Source organism: Orbicella faveolata, unplaced genomic scaffold (genome assembly GCF_042242905.1).
Source record: "Orbicella faveolata isolate gen_17 unplaced genomic scaffold, um_ofav_v1 contig_12, whole genome shotgun sequence".
Lineage (NCBI taxonomy): Eukaryota > Metazoa > Cnidaria > Anthozoa > Scleractinia > Merulinidae > Orbicella > Orbicella faveolata.
The window spans coordinates 11,460,001-11,483,382 of NW_028301539.1; the positions used below are offsets into that span (position 1 = coordinate 11,460,001).

The 23,382-nt window shown below is 38.2% G+C and overlaps 1 protein-coding gene and 3 long non-coding RNA genes across 4 annotated transcripts in view; 2 read left to right on the top strand and 2 right to left on the bottom strand.

Annotated features, from left to right (window-relative positions):
- LOC149116627 (uncharacterized) overlaps nt 1-309 on the top strand; it is a 55,925-nt gene extending 55,616 nt beyond the window's left edge. The window contains exon 4 of the long non-coding RNA XR_016205423.1: nt 62-309. This is a non-coding gene — a long non-coding RNA (uncharacterized LOC149116627). The remainder of the gene's footprint in view (nt 1-61) is intronic.
- A 6,670-nt stretch (nt 310-6,979) lies between these two features.
- Nucleotides 6,980-8,317, bottom strand: LOC149116633 (uncharacterized). The gene is made up of 2 exons (XR_016205426.1): nt 8,189-8,317; nt 6,980-7,435 (listed from the first exon to the last, which is right to left on the bottom strand). It is a non-coding gene; the product is annotated as an uncharacterized LOC149116633 (long non-coding RNA).
- Nucleotides 8,318-8,433: 116 nt separating this feature from the next.
- On the top strand, nt 8,434-10,340 carry LOC149116634 (uncharacterized). Its single transcript, XR_016205425.1, has 2 exons — nt 8,434-8,772; nt 9,211-10,340. It is a non-coding gene; the product is annotated as an uncharacterized LOC149116634 (long non-coding RNA).
- A 4,626-nt stretch (nt 10,341-14,966) lies between these two features.
- LOC149116635 (uncharacterized) lies at nt 14,967-18,128 on the bottom strand. Its single transcript, XM_089282387.1, has 6 exons — nt 17,888-18,128; nt 17,404-17,520; nt 17,075-17,125; nt 16,247-16,879; nt 15,957-15,986; nt 14,967-15,242 (listed from the first exon to the last, which is right to left on the bottom strand). The coding sequence occupies exons 1-6, from the start codon at nt 18,077-18,079 to the stop codon at nt 15,132-15,134; spliced, it is 1,134 nt and encodes a 377-aa protein (XP_089138513.1). The 5' UTR covers nt 18,080-18,128; the 3' UTR covers nt 14,967-15,131.
- Nucleotides 18,129-23,382: the final 5,254 nt, after the last annotated feature.

Below are 23,382 nucleotides of genomic sequence, written 5' to 3' on the forward strand. Positions count from 1 at the left end.
TTAAAGATTCTCACAGCTATTGATGATACTGATGATATTATTATTATTATTATTATTAAAGGTCAGACACCCAACACCTGGAGAAGCAGAGTGAACTAATAAAAGTCGGACAACACATTTTAAGGCCTCCTAGGAATTTCCCTAATGTCAGGGATTTGATAGACAGCATTTACTGGCAAGCAAGAAGGTCATAATCTTCATCCCTTATATGCGACCAAGTAAATCAGAGCTGACGATAATTTTACTAATTTTCTTAGGAGGACTGTTTTTCAACCATGAACCAGAACTGTAAATGAAGAGGCTAGTCATAAAAGGGGATAAGTGACGATTTTGGTTGCTTTTCGTTTTTCTTGTTCCAAATTAGCTGAATTTTTGCATGTGGTCTTCAATGTAATAGAAAAACGTGTTCCTGTATTTTTGCCGCTGGTTTTTGCTTCGCTTTATAAGGACGCAGCTAGGAAAACCGAGTGGTTTTTTGCATACGCAATATCCTGAAAACGGAGCAAGGTTTAGCGCAAAAACTACGGGACATTGCTAAACATACCTAAACAAAACTCTATGCGAAATTTGGAGCGTTTTCGACAAAGTTCACTTTTGATTAAAATACCTAACGCCCTTTTCCCGCCGAGGCTGCAAATAAACGAAGCCGGGCCTTTGTTATGATAAACAGAGCCGATCCTTTGTTATAATAGCCAAGCCAAGCCTTTGTTATAAGTCGAAGTCTCGCCTCGGTTTATCATAACAAAGGATCGGCCCGCCGCGACCGCAGGGACTTTGATCTTACTTAGAAAGCAGCAAAATGTGAATTTCACGCAACGTATAAGCTCAAAAATGTTGATTTTAGGTCAAAAAAGGTTTAAATGTTGATTTCACGTCAACGCGTGACGGCAAGGATGTTGGTTTCACTTAGAAACCAGCAAAATGTCAATTTCACGCAACGCATAAGCTCAATGATGTTGATTTCAGGTCTAAATAGGTTAAAATGTTGATTTCACGTTAACGCGTGACGGCAAGGAGGTTGATTTCTCTTAGAAACCAGCAAAATGTCAATTTTACGCAGCGCATAAGCTCAATGATGTTGATTTCAGGTCTAAGTAGGTTAAAATGTTGATTTGACGTTAACGGGTGACGGCAAGGAGGTTGATTTCTCTTAGAAACCAGCAAAATGTCAATTCCACGCAACGTATAAGCTCAAAAATGTTGCTTTTAGGTCAAAAAAGGTTTAAATGTTGATTTCACGTTAACGCGTGACGGCAAGGATGTTGGTTTCACTTAGAAACCAGCAAAATGTCAATTTCACGCAACGCATAAGCTCAATGATGTTGATTTTAGGTCAAAAAAGGTTTAAATGTTGATTTCACGTTAACGCGTGACGGCAAGGATGTTGGTTTCACTTAGAAACCAGCAAAATGTCAATTTTACGCAGTGCATAAGCTCAATGATGTTGATTTCAGGTCTAAATAGGTTAAAATGTTGATTTCACGTTAACGCGTGTCGGCAAGGATGTTGGTTTCACTTAGAGACCAGCAAAATGTCAATTTCATGCAGCGCATAAGCTCAATGATGTTGATTTCGGGTCTAAATAGGTTAAAATGTTGATTTTGCGTTAACGCGTGACGGCAAGGATGTTGGTTTCACTTAGAAACCAGCAAAATGTCAATTTCACGCAGCGCATAAGCTCAATGATGTTGATTTCAGGTCTAAATAGGTTAAAATGTTGATTTCACGTTAACGCGTGACGGCAAGGAGGTTGATTTCTCTTAGAAACCAGCAAAATGTCAATTCCACGCAACGTATAAGCTCAAAAATGTTGCTTTTAGGTCAAAAAAGGTTTAAATGTTGATTTCACGTTGACGTGTGACGGCAAGGATGTTGGTTTCACTTAGAAACCAGCAAAATGTCAATTTTACGCAGCGCATAAGCTCGATGATGTTGATTTCAGGTCTAAATAGGTTAAAATGTTAATTTGACGTTAACGCGTGATGGCAAGGATGTTGGTTTCACTTAGAAAACAGCAAAATGGTAGGAGCCCATGATGGGCTCCTGAAAATGGTAATTTGGCAACGTCTTCAATGGCTAAAAAATCACGAGATAAAACATAGTTTTCGACAAACGCGATCGTAGCTTGATGTCACGCACCGCCATAACTTCCAAGTTCAAAATGCGCTGGTACCTCTTATGCCTGATGAGGATAAGAACTTTGGCGGCTGTTTAGTTTTGGATTTAAGAATTTGATGACTGCACGTGAAAACGCTCTATAAATAGGGCTGACAGATTAACAGATTAACCCTTCTGCGCAACGTACGGGTCTCCATACATCTGCATGTCCCCTGATCCCAGAAGCTCAAAACACTACAAATCATGCCGATTTGAAATAAAATCAACGCAAACTGGATCACAGATCTGTTACAATCGATCGCCACTTGCTGGCCATTATTATGTTTAAATCTAGTTACCAGTTCGAGAAACGTCTGCAGAACGTAATCGCAATGCATGCTGGGAAGGGTCTTTACACCTCGTGCGCGGGAAGACATGGCGGTTGATACAAGACAAATTTTATAAGTCTAAAACCAGTTCTCGCTTTCCAAACTTTGACGCTAGCAACGCTTGGCAAATGGGCCACAACTCACCAGAGGGTATTTTTCTTGGGCAACAACTGCTCTTGGACTTTGCTACCTGGCTTGATCTGACTTTGAACGCCGATAACACGATTACGGTATATCAGCTGCCTTCGAAGTTTCAGAACACATTTTGATTCTTTAAAACGTGCTGATGACTTACGGGTTTATCGAGGCTTTATGATGCCTCTCAACCACCAGGTAGGCACACAAGGTACTTTAAAACAATGCTTAAGATATTAGTTGACAGAGCTCTAATGCGGCACATCTCTGTTTTGTTTGATGGCATTTCGTTTGACGCTCGATCGATTCACGTGTTGTGTTCACGTCACAATAACCGGTGTAAACAATCCGTTCCCAGATTTCTGCTCTATATGCTGTGGGATTTGGTTTTGACTTCATACACTATAAACAGTCTGCCTGTTTGCTGTTCAACAAATAAACTCCTAAAGACATGGCTAGGAAAAGCCAAGTTTTTTGCCTACGTTTTAACTCGAAAACAAAGCAAAAACCAGCGACAAAAATACAGAACCACATTTTTCTATTACATTGAAGACCACATGCAAAACTTCAGCTAATTTGGAGCAAGAAAAAAGAAAAGCAACCAAAATCGTCACTTATCCCCTTTTATGACTAGCTTCTTCAAATGTAAGAATACAAGCTGAAATGGCTATTAGGAGAATAAATGGATGGCATATATTTGATGCTGTAATTCCACTAAGGTTGTGTAGAATTGTTAATCAACCCTGGATAGTGAGCTATGTGCTTGTTGACTGGCAGAAAAATTAGTTATCTAATAATTCCTGACACCTAATGTTTAATTTGTCATTTGGTAGTGAATGTAAACAGTGCATGATATTGTTTGTCAGTGGCAATTAAATATTTGGTGATTTTCACCATATTGAAAGTGTACATTATGTGGCTTGATGTTCTGTTTTCTGGCACAGGGTGTAACATAGAAGGACACATGGTCTGGTGTATAATTTGTCAATAACAAAAAAGTGCAATTGAATTTGACCTCATTGACAATTTCCTACATTGTATGATCTTATGGATTCCCAATTGTTGTGAACTATTTTGAAATATTCACTCGCTGCAACATTACCAGATAAAAACTAGAAGTAGCTGAATCCTCTTGTATTAGATGCTGGACAAACTTATTGGAACTTTGATATACATTATTTATTCTGGCTTAGCAATAATCACATAATCTCTAAGCATTAGGTAAGCCAGTTCATATATAATATATGTATCATAAATTGTTTGATATTCTCTCCTTCCACCATTCTGTGTCCAAGGCAATTCGCTCATTAAAAATTCTCAGTTACTTCCAATATATAGCCAGGACATTCCAAAGTCTGTTCACAACAAAGAGAAGTTGTTGTGCATTGCAGTTCATAAACTGAAGTAAATGACTCTTGTTTACTTTTAAACCAGTATCAAACATTTTGCACATTGATTATATAAGGCAATCTTTCAGGGCCTCACCATCCATAACAATGACATTCTTGGCTTCAATGATTTCATGGAGATTGCTCTTACTTCGGTCTGTAACCAGCTCAGCTGGGGAGGCCCCAAAATTTCCCTTTTCTCTCAAACAAAAAAAACATTTTGTTGCTTGCACCTTCGTCTATCCCTGTTGATGCATTATTTCAATGTACTTGTTCATTAGTAGTTGCTAATATTCTAGGCCATTTTTCATGGCATGTGGCTGATAGTCTTTGTTACACTGGTACACTTTGATAATTTTATTGGCGATTTCACTAATGAATCAGCTTTGTGATTGCATCCTACCCTGTAACCCAAGATGCTGTCAATGTACTGAACCCTCGTTTGTACCATTCTTGGCGAGTAGGTCGTGGTCTTGTTTGATACTGTGATTAGCATCTTTTGAGCTGAAGGATTTGTCTCATTGTCTTGCACCGATTGTTAATTCATGAGGAGATCGGATGTTCTCTACTTAACTTGAGAAGACTGAAGTCATCAGTGAAAAATGAATCAGCCAATGGAAATTTGTTTACGTTTGGATGTTTTGTTACAATATTCCCAATATCCAGAACAATTTTTAAATTTACTTCCATGTGTTCTTTCAAGCTCTTGCTTTATCAGTTTTACTACTTTAAGCTACTTTAGCTTTAGTAAAGCTATTCTTTGGGTCAGGGTTGTAGATTTTTAAAATCTTCATTTCATTCAGATTCTTTTTCCTCAACCGACCATGAATAAAGTTCTTTTAGGCAATAAAAATGGTGAGAACAGGTTTTTTGGCATGTGAGAGATTGAGACAATCGAAGGATGGCAAACATATCTTTCCAAAAGTTCCTTTATTTTGCCACCTTAATTTATACGGCAACTTTTACGCCAGAATTTCAATTAGCTTAGTATCAATTTTTCAATCTGTTCTTCGCTCAAACTGGGGCCAGGAATATCATCAGAAGAGAGATTAACTTTTCTTCATTCGCCATGGTAGTTGGAATATTTACTGTGAGGGCTATTCAGCCTTGTTTCGGTGCGACTTTGGGTTGTTTTCTGGAATTGGTGTATTCTGTTTTGTGCTGCCTTCACAGCTTGGTGTCCATGTCCAGGCGCAAAAATCTCCAACCACAAGAATTAAGGAGAATTTCACTTGTTATTTCGGCATGAAAATCTACACACCACTTCAAGAAACTGAACTCATTTTAAAAAAAGTAATCAAATGGCTATGAGCAATACCATCCTTAAAGCTATCATGTGGAAAGGATGAAAACTAAACTGCCATCACTGCTTGGTGCCCACTTGTAGTAGCTAAGTTTTTACCTCCCACTTCAGAAAACTAGAAAATACTGTAACTTATAGCAAAAATTATAGCCCAAAAGGTTCAAGTTGTATTGGACCTTGTGGCTCCAAGGATTTTTTTACTACCACGAGTGATATTTTTCCTTACCAAAAAAAGTTATCTTCAAAATAAACTAGCTGGCGTGCCCACGATGATGAGACAGCAACTTTTGCTGGTTGCTGGAGCTTATGGCAAACCCTGTTTGACATCAGCAATCATAGGAACAGTGTGCAATGTGAACCTCATAATGACACCCAGAAGAGAGTTTCGCAGGTTAGGGGATTTCACTAATTGGTCATTCAAGGAAGTTCCTTTATGAGATTCTGCAGCATCAAACACCACTCTAATCTTTCCCAGTTTGTTGGGATTCAAAATGGCATGGGGTAGGAAGTAGCATATGTTTTTAGGCTTCCTGTGCTGCTTCAACAGGTGACAATTTCCTTGCATAACGCTTTGAAATGTAGGTTTCCAGAGTTTCATAGTAAGCCTTGACCCAGATGTAATACTCAAGAAATGCAGGGCTGGACCTGTCATAGCCCACAGCTTAGGCATCTAATTTGGTTTTGTTCTGTACATATGCATAATACACTGTACCAAATACATGGATGTTAGACGAACTGGGTTTAATACCTTTCAAACACTCATATGGACTTTCACCTGTTCCATGGTTTTAGCATCTGTTGCATATATGTGCTGAGTCGGCACTGCATAAGTCCACAACTGTTTGGGTAACTCTGCACCAATTAACAGACATGTAGCCATATCAAAGAAGGACCGGATCATGTATCTTATGGGGGGCCTCGACTGATACATCGGTCAACACATCGATCGGGATGTCTTGATCAATACTCGACCGATGCTCGGTCCATACATGGTAGATATGTCGACTGAGTGTCGGTCGAGTATCGATTGAGACTTGGTCGACATTAAACCGCTTTGTCTGTACACACATGTTGGCCGCTATAGTTGATACTTCAGCAATACTTCACTGATACTTAATCGTCACGTCCCCGAGTATATCGGTCGATATATTGGTTGCCACTCGGTCGATACCTCGATCAGTACTCTACCGATATGACATATTACTGATACATAGACAGCAGCCGATAGTCGACCGATATCTCAATCAATTCCGAACGAGTATCGGTCGATGCCTGGATCGATACTCCATTGACAAACCCTTGTGAGATAACTTTAAGAATTCCTAGGAATTCCTAGGAATTTCCTAAGAATTCCTAGGAAAAATTCCTAGGAATTCCTAAGAATTCCTAGGAATTCCTAGGAATCTAAGGTGTGAATTTTCACGGTAATTTGGACTCGGAATTCCTAGGAATTCCAACTGAAATATACTCACCTTGAAAATTCCTTAAAATTCCCAAAAATTCCTAGGAATTTCTGAGAATAACTTGGAATTTCTAGGATTTTTTGAGAATAGGTTGGAATTTTTTGGAAAATCTGAGAAAAACTGGGAATTTTGTATCATTTGTGGGCCAGGCAAAATTTTGATGATTAATGCCCGGCATTAAAATAACAAATAAAGTCACTGATATCACATCAAACAGGTGTTAAATCAATGGTTTATTACATTGGCTTTCATGAATTTAAACATAAGAATAATTATCCTGTTTCTTTTTCATTACATCAAGAATCAAAAGTAAAAAAAAACAGATTTGAAGGTCAAACTTTTACATGTTTGATAAAAAGAGAACTTTTTCAGATAATTTACTTACTTTTTTAGTGTTCAAATCCAACAATTTTCCATACACAAGATTTTAGCTTAAATTATTGTTATTATGTGGAACAAATCTGGATTTTCATGATTGTACGGAATCAATAAGAACAAAACTGAAACATTCCATAAAATTAAAAAAGCCTGAGTTTGGGCAAACTTAGCTGCTGTTCAGTTATTTCTGTTGATTCTGCAGCTTCTTTTGTTGCCCTCTAATTAGGGTGTCAATAGCTAGCCTCTTCATCTTCATCTTTGTTGTATGACATCTAAAACAAACTTTAAAAAATACATCACATTGCGATATATATGAGGTACTGTAAGACTGAGATCCAAATATTTATGTGCTCACAGTTTAATACATGGAGCTAATTAAGACCTGACTGTAAGCTGGTTGAAATGTTAAAGGAGAAGACTTGATAATTGTGAAGGTGCTTGTATACCATTGATAAATGTTATATAAATCTTGAGCTTACAGTAGATTAAATCAAGGTTTTCCTTCTTCTATAAGTGTATCAACAACTCTCGAATTGGAGGAAAAATATCATGATTTTTAGCCAAATTTAGACATTAGAAATATTAAAAAAGACACTTAAAACATTAAAGGAACATTTAAATAATAGAGTAAACGCAAAAGAATATACGGATGGACAAAAATTGAAGATCAACACGGATTGCCATACAGTCAGGCTGAAACAACCAGGAGATATTATCAAACTCATGCACACTGTGGCTGCCTCGTTGGAGTTTTGTCAAGAACTTTGACTGGGATCAGAGAGAACTGCTATATTTGTTTCGTTTGAACAAGTGTGGCGAGAGAAACGACTTGTTATTCACAAATCAAATTGTTTAGGCATGCACTCTGGGCAACCTAAATTGTTTCAACTTTGCTTTAGCCAGAATTCATTTCATGCCATGACTGAGTGACCCACTCGTGTATGATTCGTGATGATAAAGTTCATTGAAAAGCTTTTGTCTAAATACAAGAATTTACTTTGTATAATGTAAGGTTACTTGAATTTGATTACTCACCAAATAATTTTGTATACGGCGAATCTGCCCTTTGAATTTTTCCCGTTGAAACATCCACAGTAAGACTTTCTTTTAGCTCCAAATCTTCGCCAAGAATAACTTGTTTCTTGTTAATGGCACTCGCGCTGTTTTCTTCTGGTCACAGGAGCACAGCAAGTGAAATGACTACTAAAACGCACGAGCGATCAACCGTTTACGCTGAATTCAAAGATGGGTGCCAAAAGAGGATGAATAAAGTGATCTTTGTCACGTTCAGTCATGAGGATAGTCACGTGAAAATTCGCGTGCTGTGATTGGTTCAGTTAATCAGTTGAGGAGAGAATGGAAACTGGAGAAGAAGGAGAGAGAGACTGGCAACGAGGTTGCCGGACCAGTCGCTTTCGGTGGCAAGTCTGTTTCCCTTGCCACGCTGTTTTGGTGGTCTTTTAAAAGATGGGTCTTGCTTCAAAAGGAAAAAACTACACAAACTTTTCACGAAGAAATCAAGGAGGAAAATGGAATGTATTTTAACTGGTTGATCTGCTCCCGACGGTTGTCAAGATAACAAAGGATCGTGAGGCACTTAAATCAAGTTCACTGCAAAGGTAAGGAATCCAATTTTATAGGGATTTTCTGTTATGATAAGCTAAAATTCTAAATAAATCAAACTAAGCAATGCATTGTGTGCTCTTTAAAAACCCTAAAAGCCGAAATTCACCTAAAAGGTTTCAGATCGACCTGAGGAAACGAGATAAATTCTGCGAAATAAACTTAAGCTTGTTGTAAGTCCACCAAATCTATTTTGAGAGCCCATGTGTTTCAACACCCACTCGGCACAATGCAGCAAGTATAAATTTGCAATGCTTGTCAGTTTTTCCTTTGAATTATTCATAAGGATTAACATTATATGAGATCTATAGTCTTTTCAATACATCAAGATGTAGGTTTTTTTATTTGTCATTTATTTATGTCAGTTATTTATTTGTTTCCCACTGACTGACATAATCTTTATTCTTTTGATTTTGTTGTGTCGTGAATTAAAGTGACCGCGAGGACGAGGAAATACAAGAAACATATTGATGATTCCACTATACCCATGCCAAAATCCACAGGATTTGACCACATAAATCGCTTAAAGCAGTCTTCACAGCCTAGTTGACATCACCTCCCTCTCTTGCATCACTTTTTCCTGGAGATCATTTCCAGCACCATGAACAGAACACCTCAGAGTTTTCGGCTCACCTGAGTGAGATGGCTGTTGGCAAAAATGTTGTGGATGACTTTGATGGATTATGGAGTCAACCTTTATGCAAGAATTGAAGCTTCACAGAAGCTTTTGATGAAATTGAGTTGCCTATACCTGAAAAGACTACAGAAATACCAATTGATGTAATACACAACAACTCAGATTTGTCCACAGACAGTGATTCAGATAATGATGTTGAAGTTTCTAGTTCTGACTCCTCTGAAGAAATTGAGAACTCTTACACTGACAGCCATTCACTGGACTCCCCTGATGAAAGTGAAACTAATTGTTCCCAAGAAAAAACATTTTCTGCCAAAGAATATGCCTCTATGGCTATTCTGGCCTTAATGTCAAGACATTGTATGACAATGAGAGGCTGCTAAAGATATCTTTGTTTTAATGAAACTACCGGTAATTTGTCCAGAGAATGTCACAGTACAGTTCTACAAATGTACAGCAAGTGTGTGGAAACTGTGAGCTTTTCATTTCTGACATCTGTGAGAGATGTCTTCCTCTTTTTCCTAAAGTCATAAAGGATCAAGTCAAAAATTGTTCAACAATGGGCTGTGATGGGTATGTGTGTGAATCTACAATTATATTAAATATATACATGCAGATATATACTTTTGATTTTATTGAAATTGCAAATGATATATATTCATTTATGCTGACAGTAATTTTTTGCTTAATCTATTTATCAAATCTAAGAGCATCCATTTTTCTATCAGTTAACCTCTGAGTGTTTGCTTTAAGGGTCCATACGGGCACATATACACTAACAAATCATGTTGGATCTAAAAAGCAATGTTATCAGTGCTATAGTTTTATGTTGAGTTGTCAGACTTAAACTGGAATTAATGTACATTTGTTTGGAAATAATTACCTTGGAGCTTGACAACAATAAAAAGGTATGGAACTCCAGAGAAATGATCCTGTTGATTTTTACTAATTCAGAGAAACTGATTCATGCACTGAGTTCATCTTTAATTATGACATTTTGGGAAATTTACAGAAATTTCCAACAATATTTCATGTGTTAGCTATTCCCAAAAATTCCGAGATATTCCAAACATTTTTTAAAACAGTCTGAGAAATAATAGGAGTTCCTAGGAATTCCCAATAATTCCCAGTCACACTTTTCACTATTCCCAAATATTCACAGAAATTCCAAGGTCTTGGATTAAGCATAATTTGCATGGCTTGGAGTAACTTGGAATTCCTAGGAATTCCCAATAATTCCCAGTCATACTTCCACTATTCCCAAATATTCCCAGAAATTCCAAGGTCTTAGATAAAGCATAATTTGCATGTCTTGGAATAACTTGGAATTCCTAGGAATTCCCAGACTACTGGGAATTTGTTTCGCAGGGGAAAAAACCGCTATTAAATTGGAACAAAATATGCGTGGACGTTATTTGTTCTGAGAAGCGACCTTTTTTTCGAGAGCGAAGCTCGAGAAAAACTGTGAGCTTATCATCCTTTAAATATTTTTACACATGGCTGCATTTGGGAGACCTTTTATTCTGTCGCTGCTCGAAATGTTAGTCTATTCAAAATATTTAGTTCTATTCATTTTAACAATTTTTCCAGGACGAGAAACTAAAACAAATTTCGGCAACTGGGAATCATCACTTGGGGAATATCCATATACCACACAAGTGAATAGTGGTTTCTGCACGTGCTGATTGGTTAACTCAGAGGTGATTAGCAAGGTACTATTTACCTCCACTTCTGGGAATAATTTTTAAATTTTTGGCTGCATCAGTTTTTCATGCGTCTGCCCTGTTATTGATCATGAATTTCATTATAACATTTTTCAAAGTAGCTGTGTATCCATGAGGCATGAAAAGCTGACGTCAATTTCTCTTTTACAATTGATTAGACTTTCTTTAAGTAAAAGTGTGAGTGAAATGTTTGAACGAAAACGATCCTGAAATGTACGGCGTCATAAATTTCAAACTACGCTCAATAACTCCAAAACAGAATGCAGAGACAGAAGTTCTATAGCTAACCTTTATTCCATTCGGAAATTCTTGAAAGCCTGCTGAATTATTAACAAGTTTAGTCCGCTTGTTTTACTTTGAACACAGAAAAATTAAACAGATCTCATCCAATCTGAACAAAAATTCACCTTGAAAACAATTTTGAAAATTTTCTCTTTAAAGTAGTTTCGTTTGGTTGCAATTTTTGATTTACTTTCAAGAATTGAACAGCGCTGAACTGTAAATAGTTTGGCGAAGTTTTCAAGATCCCCACGCAAGTGCGATATCCATAGCGATTCATGCATGCCTGATTATAAAAATTTGCCAATCAGCACGCAAGAATTCACTCAGTTATTGTAAAAAAATATTTGATGGATAATAAATGCCGATATAGTTGAGAGTGCACTGATACTTCACGAATATCAGTTGCTACTTGATTATTTATTTATTTATTTTATTCCTCCAATTCCTAGCTGATACGTAGATATGTAAATATAACGTAAAAAAAGTAAATAGTAACCGATAGGGCTGTATAAGGAAGAAAAAACGCATAAAACAGGAATTACATCACTTAAATTGAATTACATTGTATGTGAGAAGGAGAGAAGAGTTGCTACTTGGTAAATATCTCGATCGATACTCGTCCGAAATGGCATACCACCGATACTTCATCGAGTACCGGGTAAAACATGCTATAATATTGGCTATATTGGTTATTATTTTCAACTCTCGTTTATGCATTTCTTATTTATACTGTTCAGCAAACCTAAACTATACAGTGGTTGACAATCGAGTGTTGAAAGCAATTTCGCTTTTTATTTATTTAGTTTTGAATTACTATGCTCTGATTGCGCCAATTTCTCAACGAATCTGTGAGCATTTTTTTTTGAGGCATTGCATTGTTTTGCTTTTATTGTGATTTGCCCGATTATTACTTTGGTTTTGGTTTTACAAGCAACTGAAATCCGCTAATGGCACTTATACTACCAACACAGGCTAAAACTATTCCGGAACACACAAAGAGAATCTGGAATGAACTAATAAGTATGCGATAAACCAATCACAGATCGCTAACTCATTAAGTTGACTTCACTGTACTGAATAAGTATTTACCAACCAATCAGGAAGTAGGATGAAGACAGGTCACCAAATTTGAACTCAATGAGTAGAAGTATGACTTCTTTAGTACAAAATAAACCCAATCAGTACGATTGTGAACTTAAAAAGTCTGCCAACAGCAAATTAAAAGCTAACATTCAGAATGAAACGTGCGTGTTCAGCTTTGCTCACCAAAATATGGCAAAGAAGGTATTAGTTGTCAATCATCGTTTTCCTTAATAAAAGCGCGTTGATAAATTGTAGTGCGAAAAGTTGTCCTATATATTATATCCTAAAATGTCGCAGATGTCAAGAAATTAAATAATACAGCATTTAAGTTGTATTGATGGCAACATTTTCAGCGAAAATTGTGCTGTCCGTTGATGTATTTTCACTGACTTAGGATAAACGCGGCCTCGATCGCCTTGGGTTATCAACAACCTCCCGAGACAACCTACAATCCGGCAGAAGCAAACATCTCAATTAATGGAAACCCGTTATTTCTAGCTTAGTTTAATCTCGCATTTAAGTTGGAATTTACAACTAGTAAATAAATTACGGTATCAATTCTCATTCTAATTTACCAGAGCTCTGTATTATTCACGCTTACCTTGGAAAGTCGGAAAACCCTGCCGCCGCTAGCGCATCGAATTCAAGATTTTAACATCCATCCTCATGACTCGAAGCATTAGTTTTCCCTCGATGTATATGATATATTTCCCCTCACTTTCGTTGGATTATCAATAATATTGATACACTGGAGAAACACAAGTACTCAAGCACAGGTACATGTAAGTTTTTAATCGTTTAGCCTTTGCACAACATTGAACACGCGACACGCGACGAAATTCGAGACTGTTCACGCAATAGAGTACGTCATTCAACAGTACGTCACTCTTCAGGAATGGATGTGAAGGTGTCGTATGACTTAAGTTAGTGCCCGAAAACTCTCACCTTAGTATCAATTGCCTAAATTTCCACTTGATGAAATACTTCTGGGACTAAAAGTGACGTTGTAAGTAATGGTTAAGTCGCTTCTATAATCGTTTTGAGGGGAAGAACCAAGAATATAGTAAACAAGTTATCATATTTCACAGACAACAATTCGTCCCAGCACCTCTCGACACACTCCTAAGACGCACTCTATTTCTTTGTTTGTTACCACTGATACTTTCTGCTCGATAATCTTGGTGTGAAAGAGCAAGTGATGGCAATGTTCTTCGAAAGGTCCGTGAAACAGCTCAAAGCATCTAGTGCAGTGCATTGCTTATATTTTATTGCGAGAATATAACAGTTCACAATAGAGGTCCACAGCTATGTGCGTCTATGCCGCCGTTGTGATGCTCAGTACTCAGTGAGTGCAAATGATACTTTTTAAGTAAATCCAGAAGAAGACTACCAAACATCGACAGCTTGACTGAAGATCGAGAATTACGTTTAACATTAACTCAATCGCTATCTCGTACTCAATGAGTACAAATTATACTCTTTAAGTAAAACTAGTAGGAAGGCTACCGAATATCGAGAATTACGCGTAACATTAACTCAATTGCTATCTCGTACTCAATGAGTACAAATTATACTCTTTAAGTAAAACTAGTAGCAAGGCTACCGAATATCGAGAATTACGCTTAACATTAAGTCAATTGTTATCTCGTACTCAATGAGTACAAAGTATACTCTAAGTAAAACTAGTAGCAAGGGTACCAAATATCGAGAATTACGCTTAACATTAACTCAATCGCCATCTCGTACTCAATGAGTACAAAGTATACTCTTTAAGTAAAACTAGTAGCAAGGCTACCGAATATCGAAAGTTACGTTTAACATTAAGTCAATCGCTATCTTGTACTCAATGAGTACAAAGTATACTCTTTAAGTAAAACTAGTAGCAAGGCTACCGAATATCGAGAATTACGCTTAACATTAACTCAATCGCTATCTCGTACTCAATGAGTACAAATTATACTCTTTGCATGTAAGTAGAACCAGTAGTAAGACTACTAAACATTGACAGCTTGACTGAATATCTATAATTACAATTGAAAATTAAAAGGTTTCACGATTTCAGTTTTAATTACTTTACAAATTACTACTTTTAAAGTCTAAAAAGATCGGTACAGCTCTATTCGCAACTTCTACATTGACACTGCCTTTATTTGCAATCAGATCTAGGTCGGCAAAATTGAGACCGAGAATTATACCACACAAGAAATCTGTGGCATATACTCATTGAGTACAAATTAAAACATAAGCACCACTTTGTTTGCAATATATTGCTTGGCGATAAAAAGACCTAGAGGAGAATTAAATCTCAATAAAGCTAAGCAACCAAATAAGCGGCCCTGGAAATGTCACCGATAGGGATTTATTCTGTCTTAGCATCATGCCTAGTGCTTCTATGATGAAGACGGCTGAACATTATCCTTTAAGATAAATCTGCGGTGACATTGTACTAAATGAGTACAAATTATACCGCTCTTTTGTGTCAAGAACAATAATAAGCAAAGACCAAGAATTTTACTTGCAGTTGAATCTTTGGCGATGTGAAACTCAGTGACTATACATTATACTGTGTGAGTAAAAAGCAATACGGTACGTTTACAGAGAACAAACGGTTGCAACCTCAACTTCTTTCCTAAGCTGTTTTATTTCTCTTTGCCGTTATATTTCTGCTTTGTTCTGATTCCTCTTGGTCGCCCTTTCTTTTTCTATTCCCTGTTTTTATCTCGTTCTTTTTCTTTGCTACCTGAAATGCAGAGTATAACACAAACTGAATAAGACTTATTCGGGCCAAGAAACTGGTGCCGCACTCGGCTGTAACTTAGTGCTTTTCTAATACTTCTTATGTTCCAAGCAGTTCCCTGCGTCACATAATCATGTACTCAGTGCGTTCAACCGCGATGAATAGATGAAAAATTTATTTAGAAACACGGCTTAAAAATATCCGTTTTCGGTATTCTTCATGTGCAATTCAGCAATTCTCTTAAACTTGTTGAAATTTTTGCGGTGTGGATTTTCTGGAGCCAAAAATACTTGAAAATAATAAACGCCTCTCTTAATAGCCCTCTTTAGCTTAGGCGGTTTGTTTTCCCATTGTTGATCACGTGATATTCTCTAGAGAATGTTTCTTTTATCCATCTTAAAATTAATCATTCATACACATGCGACTATTTAAAAATTTGAAAGCAAGAATTCTCTAGAGTATCATCATGTGGTCTGCAATGGGAAAACAAACCTCCAAAGCTAAAGAGGTCTATTTGGCCTGATGAACTTGCTCAACAGGATTGTTTCGTAGAGAAGCACCATGCACTGTAGCTAAAGCTGCGCTTCCCAAGGTAGCTAGTTCTCGGTTTGGATAGACAAAACCCAACGCAACAAAGCCAATTCAATGAATGTTACTAGAATTAGAGCAGCACAAGGGGCACCGGTTATCGTGTAAGGTGAAGAATACCTGTCATACCTGAGTCTTCTTTGGCCGTCCTACGACTACCTAAAATCAGATAAAAGAACTATAGTTAATGCAGGCAAAACGTTGACTTTTTCATTCCTACTTAGTTTATACGTGCATAACATTTGTTTACAATAGAAGTAATGTAAGGTGTATTACTACCTGAAAAGTGTCAGGTTTACGTAGGCTTTTTGCAACTGTAATATTTGAAAAATCTCGTATAAATACTTAACAGCGAAATATATATTAGAACATATTAGGAACATGCAATTAACACGAGCTATTAAACCTTATAGTACTACCTCTGGAAACTTGTTAACTTTTTCTACAAGCATTGCAAGTTTCCCATCCATATCCGTCTCGTTTTCTCCTGGCAAGGAATTTTCTCTCAGATCTTTTTGGCTGAAGGGCGAGAGAAGGGAAATAAACCAGCCTTCTTTGCCCATCTCTAACAGTTGTTCTTCACTGGCAGAAGACCACAGCTTCCTTATCTCCTGTTCTGATGAAAGGTACTCCCTCCACCATCCACGCTGGCAGATATCGAGTCTCACGCGACACTTCTCAACTTTGTTTGCTAGCTCTAGTATTTCCAAAGATTTCTTGTAGTCTGGTCGGAGGAGACTTGGTCTACCAGTGGGAACACTAGAAAGAACAACCAGGCCACTATCTTCATTTGGCAACCACAGTTCGTTGCTGGTCCAGCTCTTGTAAAACATCTGAACAGTCCCTTCCTTCTCCTCAAATTTGAAAGCGTGTGGGTAGATGTGATTTGACAACTGCGACGCGAAAGGCTCCAACCAGGATTTATAATCATACATCTGTGTCACCTCATAAACATCCGGTCTAGGTGTAAAACTCTGGGATATGGCATCACAAAGCTCTGGAATTGTGCTCACAGCCGTCTTTCGAAGTTTTTGAGCAATCCTACTAAAAAACTAGAAAAGAAAAGAAAGGATTGGTTTTCGAATGTTTTGTTTGGAATTCGAACATCAAGTGACTTGCAAAAAGGGGAAAGTAAGTTAGCCGCTTTGGGCTCCAACAAAGGGCTCCAAAGTTCACCTCTGTGAATCAGCATATCAACTTGTCCTTCGTTATAACTAAAAAAAGCTTTTCCAACAAATCAATCAAACCTGGTCAACATCCTCATGAGTATGCCCCACCATTAGAAACGAGAGTCGGACCTGTGAAAAAATATTACGTGTGAAAACAACCTTTCTTCTTGTTATGAAAATGCCGTGTTTTACTGGAAGTGGCCTTCTGCAGGAAGTGTATTGGTCCCTTAGAACATATGAAGAATGTGCTTGTTTTTGTATTGATTGATTTTTTAACTTATTTTGTGCGAACACATTGGTGTTTTAAAATATTTAGCAAACACACATTTCTTCAGTTCAATTTGAACAACATTGTAACACAGTATATGTATTTCCAGACGTTTATGTAAAAGTATTACTCTACCCACCTTCTTAAATATTTTTTTCTGCACGAGAAAAGCGCAAAATGCCATGATGTATCGGTTCTTACATTCTCGGTAACAATTGTCCATCTGTAAGTATAATACGGGGGGTAATCTTCCCTTCTGAAAAAAAGTGTTATAATAGTACTATTACTACTCCTCCTGGAGCTGCTGCCTCTCCTATCTATATGTACTGTTCAGCTGAATCGCATACTCTTTGCGCCGCATACCCATTTCAGGAAAAGAAGTTAAAGAATAGAAGTGTAAGAATTATAACACCACAATATATTGCACAACCTACACGAAACCCGTCTGAAACAAATAGCTACGAATCTCCTGGCAAGATTTTACATCAAACTCCCTATCTACCATTTAATCTCTACATAGAGAAAACAAAGTTACTTAATAAGTAAATATGATTATTTGAAATCAGTAAATGTAAGACGTTTAAGTTCGAGCTATAATCAGACAAAACTTTATTTTTACAAACCTTTGCTGTTTTAAGGAGAACGTTAACGAGAATGTTGATTGTCAAATTCGAGTCATGAGGCCACTCCAGTTTGTCAATGAATGCGAATGCTTTCCCATCTCCATGCGACAACACGCCAGTAACATGCGTCCTTAGAAAGCTGGATTCCGCAGCCTTATGAAAAATAAAACTGAGTTGTTGGCAAAGCGACATCCAATGGAGAATCGATTGGTGGGCAATAAATTAGTGATCTTCAGATGCGAAAGGGGAATTCTTAGCCTACCTTTGAAGCTTCTGGAAAGCGAGGAATATTTGTTTTCGCTTGATCCATCCCGTCTATTATCAGGCTAAGGTATTTCTTTGGTCTTTCCTCAGCGAGCATCTGGTGGCGGTAGTACTGTTCTCTCTCTTGCCTAACGTATTTCAAAAGTAGTTAGAAGCCGCCCACTTACGAGCTCCTTTTCAAGGATTTATAAATGCGGAAAAAAACTTACATCTGCTACTTGTTATGATACTGCTTCATTATCATCAGTTCTTCCCTCTTTTCCTTATTTCTGGTGACTTTCAAATAGTCTTTCAGTAAGACACATACTCCACATTTTGTGAATCGGCTCTCCTGAAGATGAAGAAGAGGAAGAAGAAGAAAAGAAATTCAAAAATTAGGTTTTAATTTAGGATACGAGAAGCACATCATAACATAAATAAACCTTTGAGCAAAATCCTTGTCTTTACTTTGGAAAAGAAATGGCAATATGTCAAAATGGTACACGAGAATCAACTTACATTGTTTTCTTCCACAAGCTATCGTTAGTATGAAAACATTAGTATAAAAACGAAAACATTTTCGGCGAAGCAAAACAAACATAAATTGCCACTGTCGGTCAACCATACCTTTGGAATAGTTACATGAGAGAAGTAATTCTCCCAGACTTTACGAAAGGTCTCCCAGGACACTGTGGAAGGGTTCCTCATACGTTCCATATCCTGAAGGTACATCTTGTAGATGTCCCTTTTTTTTGAGGCAAGCAGGGAGACAGACTTTATCCTCGTGTGGCATGCTATCTCCAGATGTCCTCACAAATTCCTGAAACCATGCCCTCGCCTTAATTGCTTTTGTAGAAAGGCCTTTTGAAGAAGTTTTATTCATCGATGACGGAGATCTACGCCCCCTTTTGAAGTCATCCCAAAGACTGTAGAACCTTCAGATCGAAAAATGTGATTTTAGTCGAGGGCAAATTTTCAAAGTATCACTGTATGGGGGTGCTGACATATTGCCCTTGTTGCTGTTTCACCAAAAACAACGTCTCTTGCGTGAGTCTACTTTCGTATATTTCTCTTACGCATACTGCGAACGGATTTCGGAGTTGCACTTCTCTCAACAGCAGAGTTATTGGCGGTTCGTGCCTCTCATTGCTAATTATAACTTCCATGAAATTCTATTTCACTAAAAAGAGGAAAGTTTGAGTGGAGTTTTTGCTACTTCGTTCCTGGTTACAAAGTTGGCCTTTTTCCCTCAGACCTTTCTCGTGCTTTCAAATCACTGTTTACAACTAACCTTCCATTGGAGATGTGATGGGCCCTGAGCCATGCTTTCCTGCACACCTGCTTTCCAGCTATAAGAAATTTCAAGTTGTTAGCACGTGCCACTGTTGTCCCGCCTGCAACCTGGAAAAAGGAAAAAACGAACTCTCGCTGCTGCTTTTCCGAGCAATCGCCCCAAAACGACGTTCTGGCCTGCTTAAAATCTCCAAAGCTTATTTTTTCGGAACACTTTAATGGACAACACCATTCCTTTTGGTCGGCGCGCATTTGGTCTTCACTCAGCATCTTCGCTCTCCTCTTGGAATGCCCGCCTTTACCACAAGTGGTTGGTGTCCAAGAGTCCTGAAATTGAAATTGAAATGTCAGTGAGCACAACTATGAACAACTCACGGGTGTCGAAAATTTTCCTTCGGCTTTGCACACCAAAGAAACGGGATTATTTAGTAAGTTCTGTTAGGTTAGACGGTAATTTCACCATTTATGACAAACTGATTGGCTCGATACTCTTCACTAGTTACCTGCTGTGGTAGTGATGCAAAAGATTCCTCGCTATCACTTTCCGACAAAACATCCTCTGTGCTTGTATCCCACATCGACTCCTCTGAAAGATATTCCTTTAAAAAAAAAAGAAAAGCTACACTTGAAAATTAAGTCCACCTTCCCCTACTCCTACTACAACTATGTAACGCAAACTTGTGTCATTGTCTCAAAGGGCGTAAACCTACCCTACAGTCTGCATCACTATCTTCATCGTCCCAGTCGGGAGCTCCACCCTTCAGGCCCATGTCCTCAATGAAAAGCGTGTTTAGATTGTGAATTCCATACTCCAAAAGAGGTAAGTCGGACCTCAAGTTCTTTCCACACCAGGTAATTCTTGTCGATGGTGTAATCGTAAAGGAATGGTTGAAATTCACCATATCAATAACCTCCCTCCAAGTTAAACTCAAGTCTACAAAAACGGTGCAGATATCTCCTACACTTCTGTGTAAAAACAAGGTTGCATTGGTGGATGTTGGCAGTGTAACGTCCTGGTTCGAGGTCTTGGAACGACAAAGTTTATGTATACCGAATGCAGTAAAGCATGCTGTTAAGGTAATGCAGTTTGTAAGTGCAACAGTAAGGAGGGCATAATCTGATTTTAAAGAATCGCAAGTAGAAATTGCATTGTCAATTAATAGCATTTCTACTGTCATTGATGAGAATAATTTAATGACATCCTTCAAGGCTTCTTTCTCAACTGAAATTGCAATTCCTGTGCTAAGAGCACCCGCGTAAAGTAAGACATGTTTTATTTCTGCAAGTGCTGCAAGGTGTACCATCGCGTCCAACAAAATACCATTTATTCCCAGCAGGTGACCCACGGCAACAACCGAAGCACAAGTCAATAAAAGTCGAGTTTTATCGTACATATTAAAGGCAAGTGCCGCACCATCGAGCACCGTTGCAAGTTCCTTTTCTTTGCGATTGGAAGGGATGAATTTAATGTTGTCACGGAGTGCTGGTGACTGGTAATACAATTGTTCTTCAAACAAACATACAGAGCAGGAACACAATGTGTACGATCCATTAATAATGCCAGTAAACAACAACAACAGAGATGTCGTTATGATGAAAATTGACAACAACAATTCACTACCATCTGCCAGACTTTTGAAGAAACTTGGCGTCGTTTTCTCTGCTGCCGTCAAACCACTGCTACTGTTAATTGTTTCTCGAATTGATTTGCAATCTGTCACAAGGAGAACAAAAACTTCAATTTTACGACACAATTACCGGCTGAAATCACCAAGTGATCACAACAGTACACGTCAAGCTGTACTTACCGAGGAACGAGCCAACATTTGCGTCCCGGCGAGGAAAGAAAGCTCTCAGTAGGCTGCAGGGGCAATGAACTGACTCTGGAGGAAGGGGCAGCAAACAGAGGAGAAGAAGAATGGTACGAAATTTCCACATTTCGATATCAAAAACCAACCCAATGTTACACATTGCAAATAAGCGCCAAATCTAGATTTCCGTTTTTGAAAGAAGCGCCAACTCATCTTGAAACCATGGCGGTTTCAGTTTGGCCACTAAGGATCTACGAAAATTACTGATTGAGTAAAAAAGAAACTTTATGAGTTGAAACCTGATAACAACCAGTGAAAACTCAACTCTTCAGCTACTTAATAAGTTAACCCAACACTCAAGAAGCTGCAGATCACGATATACGCGATGTAAAGTCCGAGAATTTTCAGTTCAGGACTAATTCAAAAAATCCAAGAAGTCTTTATGGTGACAATACTGCCATCCATGTTTTAGTTTTCTGTCACAGTCGATTTTGTTCTTGACAGTAATCATTTAATTAACAGGAATTAAATGGGTACATCTAATAATTGGCTACGAAATCCATCAGGTCGTATGTTCATAAAACTTTATTTCATCAACGTTTCCTAAACTTTTCCTCGAATCCTACAGGAACACAATTTATCCACCTCCCTGAGCAAGGCTCAAAACAAGCTACAGATTTGAATTTAGTAAACTGATTATTTGCTTGAGTGTTGGTTATCTCACGCCAAAGTATATTCCTCACGTCAACTTAGATGTCAGGATACACACGCCATTACATCACTTCCGAAACTTTCCCAAATGGAAAGTGATGTACAAGTATACTGGCCGCTCTTTAGTCAAATATTTCAGCGTTGACTGCGAGCGCAAACCAACCGATTCATGTTTACTTTTACCAACTAAGAAAGGATCTAGTAACTTCGGACGTGCGACTTTAAGTTATCATACTTCTTTCAGCGTCAAGTAGATCTCACATGCGTGTTACCAGTAGAATGTTCCAAAAGGGGGCCAACAAGCACGTACAATTTAAATAACTCTGGGACTATATCTCATTTTGAAATCCATTTCGGCCGGACCACAGTTCTATTCCCCTGATTTAATCTGGATATTTTATTGTTTAAGAAATACTATAGTAAAAATAGCTATTTTTCAATGTTTTTTTTATAGGGAAATCCGACTCTTTCTAAACTCTCAGTCATTAGCACCGTGACATGTCATGGATCATTGAGTCATGGATCACGGATCACGATTTCAGCTGAACCCAAATACGCGTCTTGTTGCTTATACATAGGCCAATCTTCCTGTTTCCCACCTTGACCTACGCCTAATAGTTTGGACCTGTACTGGGGCAAGGCCTTTCTACCGCGACATGTGACTACAGTGGACAGAAAGATCGTGATGCTGGACAGGCATACTACATTTCTTGTCTCTACAAAGCACTGAGATCTTATTCACTGACCTACGTGAATGCATGCAAAAATCACGGTGCTCAACCCTCTCACGCATCCATATACGTATCCCTACGCGTTGGCCTATCTATTAACTGCCCAACGCCCAATACCTAAGGCCTATACGAAAACACACGTTTTACTTTCCGTTTCAAGTGGTATAAATATTAGTGCACGAGCACACCGAAAGTAGTTTCAAGTGATACTAAGTGGAGTCAATTGTTTGTTCACTTTTGTCAACGAAGTTCGTTCTCATAATCCCAGCAAAATGTCCAACCAGGAACGTGTATCCGAAACGCCTGAGACCTCACCTTCACCTTCACCTTCAGTGGATTCACTACATCTACATCTAGCAGGAGATGCACCCCTAACGGAGGCTACCTTGATCCCCTCTTTTCCACAGCACATTGTCTCTCCTGTTCCACGGTACAGCTTTTTGAGAGACCTTCAGGGTGCAGATTTGACAATTTCAGAGCTTACCACGTTCCAACCCATCGTTCCATACCCAGAATCCTTGCAACGTTCCGAAGCAAGTGCTTCTTCAATGTTGAGAGAAGAACCAAACTTCATGAAGATGGTCGGGATATGCGGCAAAACCTGTTCGGATGTGCTCGTGGTAGATTAATGGGAAGAGACGATCCTCCAGAAGAAAAAGCCCTTGCTCGCGAATGGATAAGAGAAATGAAAAAGATCTACGGTAGC